A 12,917-nucleotide genomic window follows, 5' to 3' on the forward strand; every position below is an offset into this window, starting at 1 on the left:
GCCACCCCAAAGACTGCTTCTGAAGGAAGCATGCTGCTGAGCAACACAGGTTTAGAAAAGGTAAAAAACTGCAGAAATGCTAAAAGGTTCTGAAATCTGAATAATAAAACTGTTTAGATTATACAGAATATTCTGATCATGTTTCAAGGGAATGAAGTCTGCTAAAAGCAGGTCTGCAATACAACCAAAGGAGAGAATGGCCTAATCTGAGGTAACAAGAAGCTGAGCATTATGAGACTATATGGTTGTTATGTTTATCTACTTCAACCTATGTGCTCAAGAGAGTGCAACATGGGGGAGAAGAGAGGAAGTAGGGAGAAAGCTGGATGAAACAAGGACATAATGTTCAAGAAAACCACTGGAAGTTTCCAGTTTTAAAAGAGCTTCTAAAATCCAGAAGAGATTATCATAGTCCTTTTAGCAGTTGCACTGTCAGAGCAGGATTATCCCCAAATACAATATCCCCAAAGAATACAAGGCTTTAGGACAGGTAAAAGCCATAGTATCATTTAAACTGTTAAAAAGTAAAGGATCTCTGCTATAAAGAAATCTGGTTTCTCATGCCAAAGAATATATATTAAAAAAAAAAGAAAAAAACAAAAAACATTGTAAATGCACTGGAGGGGGAAAAAAAAATAAAAAAAAATCATGTGCATTAAGTGAGAGCTTTTTTCAGGGACTTAAACCAGCTTCTGGCTCCTGGCAAACCAAACAGACCTGGTAATACTTGAGCCAGAGAACTGAAGCATAAGAAACGTTCTCACTGCTGGTTTAGATTATGTATCATGGCTGTGCACCACGACACCAGCACCTTGCACATTTCAACAAATATGAGCAAAATATTCTCTTTCACCTTTGTGTGCCATACTTCTAAAAAACGTTGCTTTGTTGCACTGTTACAGTGAGACTGCACAGGGTAAAAGGCTTGTGCTTATTCCAATCTCTCCAAAGGCTGGCATCAGACACTGAAAAAGATGCTGGTGGCTGAGCACTTCTGTCTCACTCCAGAGTTAACAGCTTCATTGCTCCAACAAGGTTTAAATAGTCTCGTAGGTTAGGAATGTGAAGGATGAAGATGCCACATAGTTTCTTAATTACAAAAATTAGCAAAGATAACAGAAAGATCTCCTTGCAATTATACAACGTATTCTTGAATGTACATACAAAGCTACTTTTATGCAGTGCAAAGAATGAAAACATTCACGTAGTTCATACCTATCCAGCTTCACATCCATGCTGGTTAAATTCACCCTCTTATGTGTATCAGTACTTTACCTGAAGAACCATTGCTCAGGCCTGACAAGCATTTACCTCCCGAACTTGTCTCTTTTACCCAGAGCTCCTCATATCTGATTCATATAAACTTGTATTAGTTCATTTTGGTTATTCACCCTTCAAATGCTCGTGTGTAGACACTGAAGAATAACATTTCAAACATGATGTAGATGTTTTTGTAGAAAGTCAGCACAATTTACCTCCTGGAAAGCTAGTTTAGTTGGTTTGCTTTTTTTTTCCTCTGACAAATAAGAATACAAATATAAAATTTTAATTTAACTGTGTATATTTATCCAATTTCTGAAAATGACTGAACTTAGAAAGATGCACAGATTTGACTTTACACTCCTCTCTCTGCATTTTCAGAAGACTTTGTAATTATATCCCATATGGGTTTTTTACCTGTTCAAATTTCCAGCCATCAGACATTGTGGAAACCATTTGAGTGAGTTCCTCTTCCTGGCACTGCAGCACCCTGTACACATGTTTGACTGGCACCTTCAAGAAGAAACAAGATGCTCAGTACAGCATGGAATTCACTATGCTTGTGACTTGTCTAAAGTTGCCCTTACCCTCTAGAAATGGTAAGTAAAAAACACCATCTTGAACACCTTGTCCTTTTGGGGTTTGGGGATTTTGTTGCTGTTGTTGTGTTTTGTTTAAGAAATCTCATCTGTTCAGAATCACTTTCCAGAAGACTCAATGCTTCATGAGTGTTTCACAGACTAAAAGTGCTACTTAACAGTTAGAACAAAATAATCTTAAGACTTACTTGTCGTTCCATGTAGTAGCGAACCTCATCATTCAAAAAGAAGGCTGAGGTTCTGGAGAAGCCTACCTAAGTTTAAGGAATGTCTGATCATATTAAAAATGTCATTATTTCCCTGTGAAAGTTTCCCATTCAGAGCAATGAATAACTGGGGCCACTTCAGCTGAAACCCTTTAGAAAATATTCTGAACAATTCTTTAAAATGTTTTCATGTTTTAAACAAGAACTGGAACCATATGCTGTGCCCTGTGTAAGCAGAATGGGAGAGATTGGCAATTAAGAATATTAACCTTCCTGCAGCACTGGCTCCAGCTCAGCCAGTGCCAGAGGCAGCCACTTAGTATCTTGAAATGAGCAGTTAAGGGAAAAAATAAAAATGGAACACACCCACTATTTGCCACAGAACAAAGAATCAAAACCACCCCAGAAAACAGCCTCACCTGTGAGATTTTGCTGTCTCTTTCTCTTATTTTGTCTTTTACCAGTTTTATTAGTGATGTGATATTGTAGAATTCAGCCTCTTCCAGTACACCTAGGATGAGAACAGTTTTTGGAAAAGAGTGTAACCAAAGATCCCAGGCCAAACCCATCGATCAGTTCCTAAGATTATATTCTCTACAGCTATAGAAGTGATTTGTTTTGCCCTATGAAAAGTTCATTTACTAGTGTAACAATTCCGGGTGCCTTCAGGTACATGCAGTTCAACACTGAGCTCATTCCAAAAAAGTGCCCTGAGAAAAACTGCAGAGAAAAAAGGCCATTCCACATGCAGAATGAGAAGCAGGAAACAAACAAGAAAAAAGGCGCACAAATGCCATGGGGAGCAGACTGATGGCCCACCACAGCTCAGGCCCTGCCTCAGGCCGGAATATGAAAGAGAAATTCAATTTGTCCCACTGGAAAGCTCTGCAGTTTGCAGAAAAAATTTCTTTCTGTCCCTGAAACAAAAGCTTAAATGTACGTACTAAAGACAGCTCCCACTCACATGTTCAAGCCTCACTTGTTCTCTGCACATACTATGTGTTTAACAGTGCACTCGGAAACTACATTTCACATTATTTCCCGCTACTGTTGTTAGATTGTATTTCTTTTTGACCAATTTCTTCAACACCTTATCAATACAATTTTAGTACTATGGTCTAAAAAAGTCATCCTCCATCAGGGCAATACTGGTATGAATTTGGGTCAGGGAGAGAGAATCTGGCAGATTTTACTCCTCAAGACCTTATTCCACACATCTGAACATCCCAGAATTTCGCTATTACCTCTCTTTACATCTTCTAAAACTTGTTTTGCAGCCAGTATTCTAGTGCTTGAAGAGGACTAAACCCAAATATTTCACACAGTCATACAGGAAAGAGACAAGATTACAGATTAAAAGGCATCTGCCCTCATGTTCGTGTATTTATGTTCTAACTGGCGATGGGGGGTTGCGAAATCAGGAATCATACTCAAACTACCCAAACACTACCATATACTATAACTGCACAATACCCATCAGCTTTGCTTGCAACAGACTGAAATGCTACACTGATTAAGATGCACCTGTAAATTACTTTTGGTGACTCAGAAATGGTGAAAATAATAAGCAAGAGATTTAGCAACATCTTACCTTCCTCAGCTAGGTCCTTGTTAATAACCAGTTTCCCATGTCTGAGATAGTTCAGCACTGGCCCAAAGTAGGTTGGGTCTCTGTCTATTAAATAGGCACCTGTTTCATCCTAGAGTAGAAAAACAAAACAAAACAAACAGACCAACCGAAGAAACAAAAGAACCCAAACCCACACACAACCTCCCAACAAACAAACACAAAAGCCAAAAAAAAACAGAATGACTTGAACAACCAAGCAGGAACTGAAGCTAATATTCAGCTTGGCATCTGAATAGCAAGCAGATATTCACAGCCACATCCCTTAAAGCCAACTTTATTAAAGACATTAAAAGGAATTCTACAATGTTGTAATTGTATCAGACTGACCACGCAACTCAATAAAGTACTATACAACTTCTCTTACCTGATCTACTCCTGTATCTATTACCTATACACTTATAAAAAGATTATCAACACTGTTAGCATGAAACGTTTAAGTGGTGAGAATACTAAAAATTAAGTTTAAAAAGAACAGTTTAAACCAGGAAACTATCTTTTTTAGCCGGAAACGTGAAGGCTCAGAACAAAGGCTGCATTACAGCAAAATTTGGATACCAACTTTTGTTTGTTTGTTGTTTCTGAAATTACAGGCAAACAAACCTACCTTCAGTTTAACCTCAACACTTTCTTTTAAACCTCAACACTTTGTTTTAAAAACATGCGGTTTTGTCTTAGCTCAGACGTACAAACACTCACAGGACACTGAGAACAGCTGCATACCAAGGGTTCTATGCGCATACAGATATAACCCAAAGAAATTACCTAACAACTGCATGCATCATAAGATGAAAAGTATTATTTAATACAGAAATAGAAACCAGTGAAGTTGGAAAGGAAGATCTAAAACTGATTAAAAAACCCCACTGTTTTAAAGAAAAAAGCAGAGTCTTGGGTCATCAGTTGAACTGAATTAAGAAATATATAGGCTTACAAAACTGGAAATCCTTTCAGCTAAGAGAAGTAAGTTAGAAGCAAGCTTCAGTAAAATTATTGTAATCTTTTGCACTACAGTGTTTTCTCACATGACCTTCTGAAGCAACACCGACCACCAGCTCTATACCATTACAGACATAGGTGAGTCACAGAAGCAAATTAACTGAAAGCTCTAAATGAACTAGCTGCTCATGGCCTGGATGGGTGGACTCTTTGCTGGGTTAAAAACTGGCTGGATGGCAGGGTCCAAAGCGTGGTGTCACATCTAGTTGGCAACCAGTCACTAGTTGTGTCCCCCAGGGCCCCGTGTTAGGGCCAGTGCTGTTTCATATTTTCATTAATGATCTAGATGAGTGGATTAAGTGCACCCTCAGTGAATTTGTGGATGACACCAAGTTGGGGGGGAGTGTTGAACTGCTGGAGGATAGGAAGCTCTGCAGTGGGATCTGGACAGGCTGGATCCATGGGCTGTGGCCAATGGGATGAGGTTCAAGAAGGCAAAGTGACAGGTCCTGCACGTGCACCACAATAACCCCCTGCAACGCTTCAGGCTTGGGCAAGAGCGGCTGGAAACTGCTCATGGGAAAGGAGCTGGGGGTGCTGACTGATGGAGCTGAAAGTGAGCAGCTTGTGCTCAGGCAGCCAAGAAGCCACCAGCATCCTGGCCTGTATCAGCACCACTGTGGCAGCAGGGCCAGGGCAGTGAATGTCCTCCCATACTAGGCACTGGTGCAGTCACACCTTGAATCCTGTGTTCAGTTCTGAGCCCCTCACTACAAGAGAGACATTGAGGTGCTGGAGCAAGGCCAGAGAAGGGCAATGGAGCTGGTGCAGGGCCTGGAGCACAAGTGTGATGGGGAACGGCTGAGAGACCTGGGGGGTTCAGTCTGGAGAAGAGAAGGCTCAGGTGGGACCTGATCGCTCCCTACAAGTGCCTGACAGGAGGACGGAGCCGGGAGGGGCTGGGCTCTGCTCCCAAGGAACAAGGGATGGGACAAGAGGAAACGGCCTCAAGCTGCACCAGGGCAGGTTTAGATGGAGCTGAGGAACAATTCCTGCCCCAGAGGGTGCTCAGGCATTGGAACAGGCTGCCCAGGGCAGGGCTGCAGTCATCGTCCCTGGAAGTCTTCACACATTGTGCAGACAAAGCCCTCAGTGACACGGGTTAGTGGTGGCTTTGGCAGTGCTGGGGAATGGCTGGACTTGATGATCTTGGAGGTCTTGCCCAACCTGGTTGGTTCTATGATTGTACAAAATCTCAAGTAACAATGGTTACTTTACTCCTTATACAAAAGGCATCAATTTATTTATTTATTAAAGGACAATGGTATCTGAAATTACTCTTCCCTGAGTAGATTTCTATATACTAGAAAACAAGCTTCTAGCAAAACCAAACAGGGAACAAGCTATGTCAAGCTTTCTCTTTCAAAGTCCACCTAATGAGAGGTCCCAGCAACTTGCATTACCTGAACTCATTAGCCTACCATGCACATCAGAGCTTATCATTAGCACTTGTACCAAACGTGGTTTACACATACAGCATCCAGTCTGTGAGACATAAGATAGAATGGCTTTTGTCTTCTACCTATTTTTAACCATCTTCCTCATCACCCCCAAACTTTTTTCTACTCTACCATTCCTCATCTCCATTTTTTTCATTACACTTATTCCTTTCACTACTAAGTTTTCTTCCTCACCAAATGACCATCTACAATCTATAAAAATGCTTAATCTTCATACTCATGAATACAAGTATCATACTTAATATATATATAATGTACCGCATACAAATAAAGTTCCACTGAACTAGTGTCATAGTTTACTCTGAACCCTTTCAGGCAACAACATGTCTTCAAAAAGAATCATAAAAAGGAAAAAAAAGGAACTCAAAAGTCTTATCATTTATGGGGTAATAGTAACCTCTTTTCTTTTTTGCATTAGTAAATACTGATCGCTAAAGTTTAAGAACTCAGGCTAAATTCTTACAGTGAGCAATCTAAATTCTGTCAATAGGATTCACTTTAGTGTGTAAATTCCATGGAAAATTATGAATTTACTGACCAACTCAGAGTAACTGGCCACTTGACAGATATGAAAAATATGCATTAATTAACATCCTTACAAAGACAAGACGCATGTCTTGGTCTTTGATGTTACAACTCAGGTATACTGCAACTAGTGCCAGGGAGTCACAACCCAAAATGTAAACTACTCAGTACTGAATATTGTAGCAATATGCAAAGAATGCACAGGGAAATGAGGCACAAAATCAATTTCCTAGGCATCGTCCTACAAAAAATGCCTTCTCTCTTCCCCCCTAGAGTGAGCTGCCCGATTATTCTTCAATGTACACTAAGCATTTATTTGAAATCACTAAGAAAAGCTGATTACACTAGATCTTCAAAGATATTTATGTAAACATAAATCCAATAAAAGCTGACACAGTAATGCAGTCATTTGTGACACGTACCACTCTCAAAATATGGGTCCGAAGTCTTTCCACACCTTCAAAAATTGTCAGAATTGGCTTCATCCGCACACGCACGACAATACCTCATATTCTCATGTATAATTAATATTGTAAATGGAAAAATATTGCCCAAAGCATTTAAATGATCACATATTCCAGCCTCAAACATTCCGTCTGCAATTTTGTAGAGACTGAGGCTTAAAGGAATCGTAACGGAATACTTAACCTGATGTTCATTTAAAACATACATACAACTCAACCTTTAGAAAGCAGCTGTGAAACCTACCCATTTTGTGCATGCCATTCAAATAACTAATTACTGTTGCTGCTAAAATTATATATCCTTATATGAAAATAGACACTTTCTAGTTTCACACTTCACTAGCTGCATTCACAATACCTTTGCTAGACTGAACGGGCTTCACTATTAAGATTTCTAGTCTCGCGATACATACTTTTGGAATGAGAAGTCACTCCTTAAACTCCTTACCAAAACCTCCTTGGTTTTCCTCTTTATAACCTTCTGCCAAATCGTAATTCACCTTAACCAAGCTCTAAAATTTTTGCAGTGACCTTGAATTGTAGATACCGGCATCAGTTACAGGACTCCAGTGGGACTTAAAAGGAGGACCAAATACACCCATCTCCCTAATCCCACTTAACATTCACCCCAAGAATTGCATTATAAGACGAGTTGAAACTTCAGGAATTTATTTGCAGGTACTTGTCTTACACTGAGGTAAAAACTGAAGTCTGAAGACTTTTCCTCAAATACTTTCCAGAATGGACACAACTGGAATCCACCCCACCAAGCTCCTGGCTCAAAGCTGTGTGCTCCAACATGGGTATCTAATAAAACCGACATCATTTACATATAGTGAGCAAGCACTTCTGCTAGAGGCAGCGATATGCACAGAAATACAGTAATATTTGGCACTGAATCTGAGTTTACAAATAATTATCTCTCCTACCCCCTATGCTTTTTAAATCTTGAGCTAAATGACCAGAATACCTTTTTCTCAAACTATGTGACCTAAAAACTCTTGAGCATCAGCAGCCTGCCAGTGCTAATCAAAACTACATTAATAACACAACCCACTTAACTAGTCAGAAATCTCATGGACACATGAAGTTTCTCTCAGTTATATCTTAGAATAATAACTACAATTAAGATACTTCTTAATGCTGACAGTTAAGAAGGTGTTGCTAGGAAGATTTTAATTTTCTAAAATATTCAGTGCTTGCTTCCTTCTTTGCCTAACAGATTCTACCTCAACACAAGTACGCTTAACTTTTGAAAGGCATTAAAAATCAAGCATAAATACTGTTGCCAAAAACCTCATTAGGAAAGGCTGACAATCTTCTCGCTTAAGGGAAAGTTTAAAGAAGAACTGGTATACAGATAAAATGGGAAGGTGCTAAAATCAGGAAGTAACTTAAAAGTGAAACTTACAGTACAAGCATTAAATAAGTTAAACAAGGATGAAAAACTGAGCACAACTAATTTTTATGTATTCACCTCTAAAGAAAGATTTAAATACTCCCTAAAACAAATTCTATTGTGACCAGTAGGTATGACCGCTACCACTCATTCGCTGAAATGATTTTCAAATAGTCTTAAATACAAAGATGCATGTGACATTGTGAAACATACTAGATTCAGAGAATAAACCTCACTAGCTCATTCAATTCAACACTAGTTTTCTGGGGGTGTGCTAAGGTTAATCTTTTTTCTGTCGCAACTGGAAACATATCTGATACCAAGAAATAGGCTGCATGAACTTGTTCAACATTAGCACCTGAAGATAATTTGAAGTTGAACATGCTACTATTCCTGAAGCCTTCAAATTCTTTTTAATAACAAGTATTAAGGAAATCTTATTATTTATATAGTTAAGTAAGAAACATGTTTGTGTGGAAATTATAGAAGAGGGAGACAGCTATATATGCAACTGATATTTGTAAAGTACAACCTAGAAACTACTTCATTTTCCTATTCTCATTTCTAATAAACTCATACAGTTAATTTCTTGCAGAACTTCCTAATGTATCAATGCGGACAACTATGATATGCCTCACTTGTCAAGTTCAGGCAGAAACAGCTCTATTATTAGGTTTTGGGTTTGCTTATGGGTCTGTTCTCACCTGACATATGATTTTCTTATGGCTTCAATTTCCAAAGATTCTGGTTTGGCAATAAGGCAAAGCAAGAAAGAATGGGAACTAAGGCTCTTTCTTCAAAGGCATACATTTACTGGTGTTCAAGCCAACTTCATAATTGGCTCTTCTCCTTGGTCTCACATCTAGATGTGCGATCTGCCTCCCTCCCTTTTGTCAGTGAGGACAATGCTAGAGCTTTCCAAAAGCTGCTTTAACTCACTGAAGTTTTTAAAAAAATAAACCTCTCCTTCATTTTTGCTGAGTTACACACTCATCAAATGGAGCATGATCAGAGACTATGAAATGTGTCTGTCAACTAGAAAGCATGTTTTGTACTATGAGCACAATTCAGTATTAATGTGTCGAAAATACATCTAAAACTTCCCAAAATGAGTTACTGGAGAGCATCCCTGACAAATTCCCCATTCAGGAAACATAATATACCTTGTTGAGGCCAGATTTTTCACAGTTCTTACAAACAGGGGGCTGTGGCTATCAGTTTTCACAATCTCCTCTGCTGGCTCATCCCTCAGGATTTTCCCCACCTCACCTCCCTCACATCCTCCTCTAGGAGGTAGGGACAAGTATGTCTGGGATGGCTGTAACAAGCATCGCCTACATAGGAGTTCCAATATGCATTCTCTCTCACTTTAAAGTTTAAAATTACGAGGTGTTTAAAACCCATGTGATTTTTAGGAAGAAAACACAATGGAATCAAACCCAGGGAATTATAGGTCAAAGACCAGCTCTAATGCCCCAAGCTTTATGAGGCCAGTATCTATTAGCTGCACCTTGTATAAGAACTGTTTTCTGAGCACAGAATTATGCTGCATAGCAGTCATTGTAAATAATCTTTACCTCATGATTAATATGTCAACTTAGTATCAGGTTACAGTTCAAAATGGGGCTCCAAAAAGTAAACCACATGGGGAAAAAAATTATTACTATCACATTTTGATTTACATGTATGTGGCAAAGGAGTCCAGGATGATAACACCGGTATCACCAATTATTCCCTTGAAATTTCTGTGCTCATCAGTTAAAGGCATCTGATATTTCAAAATCAAAGCATACAGACAATCTATTGATGTGCTTCTGCATCAGATGATACGTTCACAAGCTGGTGAGATGTCAGGGAAAGGTTTTTTTTCTCTTGGAAAGGTCACCTATGATATCTGTTACCACTCAGATGACAAAAAAAGGAACTGATTGGATTATATTTTGCTGTTTACGGATGATGAATCTAAAGATTCTGAATCAGATCCTTGGAAGAAAGGCTGTCTGTGGTTAGGTTACCTTAGCTACTGTAATTGATACACTGCAACGGGTAATCTAAGAGGCATGCCACTTCTGCAAAATCCAAGATAACAGGTGACGGCAGAACCCAGGCTCCAAATGCTTAAAGTCAAAATCAATGACTACAGATAGTCAAGAACAAGAAGACATAAAACTGACAAATGCTGTACTGAAGATTACCTTCGTGCATATTTAACAAGGAAAGGCTTGGCTTTTTGTACGTCAAATTGAAGATATCCAGTTTCATAAGCCTAGAGAATGCATCTCTGAATAACAGGATTGTATCTAAATCCATTTTTCTACAACAATTTGTAGTTCTCTCTCTCTGTGCTGCTTGCCTCACGTTACTGACTTGCACAATAATCCATTCAAGGTAACGACACCACCTACAATTTTGCAAGACAGGCTACTGACAATGATGGGACAATGCAATTTGTTGGCATCTTGCTAAAGTAGTTTCCATTAGCCCTCTCTACTAGCAATAAAGGATGATGCTTTGTAATACCTAGGCAGCTCAAGTAATGCATGAGCATGTTCCTAGTAAGCAAAGGTTATCTTTCTATAGCTGTGACTGCAGCTATAGGGTTATCGCCATGTATGCTATGACACCTGTAACTACCTAAGTCTAGAAACATGAAAAAAATTCATCAGGTCTCTCTGCATCCTACCAAATAGCTAAATAACCTTAGCATAAACTTGTGATTTGCTGCTAGAACCCCACATATAAGCACAGTAAAAACGTTTAGATTAGTAGCCTCAGGGAATTTTTGCAAGATACAACACCTCCCTGATGGTGCTTGCAAGGATGGCTGATTTCTTCAACCAGTGAAAACAAATGGTGAAAAAAAAGAAAGAAAAAAATAAAGAAAAAGCCAAATGCTTTAATTAGAACTAAAGTCTAAAAATACACCTTGTCTCTGACCACACTGAGAGCAAGTAAGCACCTTTTGCAGTGGAACACCTGAAACAAGTGCCTTAATAATTGTCGTGGTTTGAACCCAGGACATTAAGTGTGCCTTATCTTTTATTTATGAAACATTAGAAGAAAACTTTCTTACTCTGTCCCAAGTAAAGACCATTTCTGATCTATCAGCAAGCCACCTGCATTTTAAATATCATTCTTACAGGCCAGTTGAAGCTAATCCTCTCCAAAAACAGCCCCAACCCACACCAAAGACAACAAAACCCAATTCCCACACCAACACACTTTGAGGCGTATTTTTCTCTAACTCTGGAACACTGTTCACGTTCTGTTCCCTATCTTCCTCAGCATTTAAACCTCCTTTCTGGAGGTTATGCAGGAGTCTCACTGGGAAATAAAAAAAAATAAACCAAACTGATATGTAAAAATCAACTCCTTATTTTTAAACTGCTGGTTACATATTATACACTGTTCCCTTCTTTTCCATAGTGGAAGTCCATTTTTGCCCATTATGCTCCAAAACCTCTTTCAGAGCCAGCATTATATATGATTATGTTATAGCCACTATTACATGCCACTCCATAAATAAAATCTTAATCAGGAACTTGTCTTCCCCTACTAAAAAATGAGTCAGAACGGATATGTGGATTCCGTATCACCCACCACTGCAGTCCGTGCAGAATAAGTAACATTCCTCGCTAAGAACTGCTACGCACAGAATGCGATGGATAAGTGAGAGAGGTTATTATCAAAAGTACTTTGATCTGTTTCTTGAAACTGAACAGGAGGAGTGATGACAGTGCAGAAATAACACCGGTGCAGGCAGACTCCATTTAAACGCTAAAGCTAAACCCTACCAGACAACATGAAAACTTAAACACATGAGCGATCCTGCGCTGCCTCTGCTGTATTTATAAGCAGTTGTCACCCACGAGCCCCACCGCTTTGCAGGGAATCCGCCCGCCCTCACCCCCAGAGCTGAGCTCCCGTCGAGTGCAGGGGCTCGTTCAGCAGCGCGGCCCTGCACAAACTGCCCCCGGCCAGGGAGCCCGCCGCTGCCGAGCCCGCGCTGCCGCCGCTCCGCCTCAGCGCCCGCGAGAACGCGGCCCCGGCTCCCAGGCGCTCACCTTATCCGAGTCCAGGTCGGGGTCGGCCTGGCAAAGGCGGAAGAGGAAGGACTTGGGGTCCCTGCAGAGCGTCTGCCGAGTGGTCAGGAAGCAGGTGCCCCCCACGTTCAGCCGCACCCACTTGCCCGGCACCGCGCCGGGCGGCGGCGCTGAGCTGCACCGGCGGCAGGGCCCGCCCGGGCCTCCCAGCCCGAGGCCGCCGACGGCAGGAACCGGGAAATCGCAGTGGTTCTCCGCCGCCATCCTCGCCGCCGACGGAAGGGCCCGCCCCAACCGCAGGTCCCCGAGCGCGCCTCCCCCGGAAGCGCCCCTTA

The 12,917-nt window shown here is 40.5% G+C and overlaps 1 protein-coding gene across 3 annotated transcripts in view; it reads right to left on the reverse strand.

Annotated features, from left to right (window-relative positions):
- Positions 1-12,917, reverse strand: part of LOC134161657 (BTB/POZ domain-containing protein KCTD5) — a 35,759-nt gene extending 22,842 nt beyond the window's left edge. For 2 of the 3 annotated variants that reach the window (XR_009964064.1, XM_062614696.1), the window contains exons 1-4: positions 12,604-12,917; positions 3,657-3,765; positions 2,485-2,576; positions 1,678-1,773 (exon numbers count right to left, since the gene is read on the reverse strand). Coding sequence is in view for 2 of the 3 variants with exons in the window: in XM_062614696.1 (XP_062470680.1) it covers positions 1,678-1,773; positions 2,485-2,576; positions 3,657-3,765; positions 12,604-12,846 (540 nt within the window). In the remaining variant the exon portion in view is untranslated. The remainder of the gene's footprint in view (positions 1-1,677; positions 1,774-2,484; positions 2,577-3,656; positions 3,766-12,603) is intronic. The other variant, XM_062614697.1, reaches the window with a different exon arrangement.

The sequence above is a fragment of the Pezoporus occidentalis genome, unplaced genomic scaffold (genome assembly GCF_034315485.1).
Source record: "Pezoporus occidentalis ecotype Australia unplaced genomic scaffold, CSIRO_AGI_Poc_V1 ctg178, whole genome shotgun sequence".
Classification (NCBI taxonomy): domain Eukaryota; kingdom Metazoa; phylum Chordata; class Aves; order Psittaciformes; family Psittacidae; genus Pezoporus; species Pezoporus occidentalis.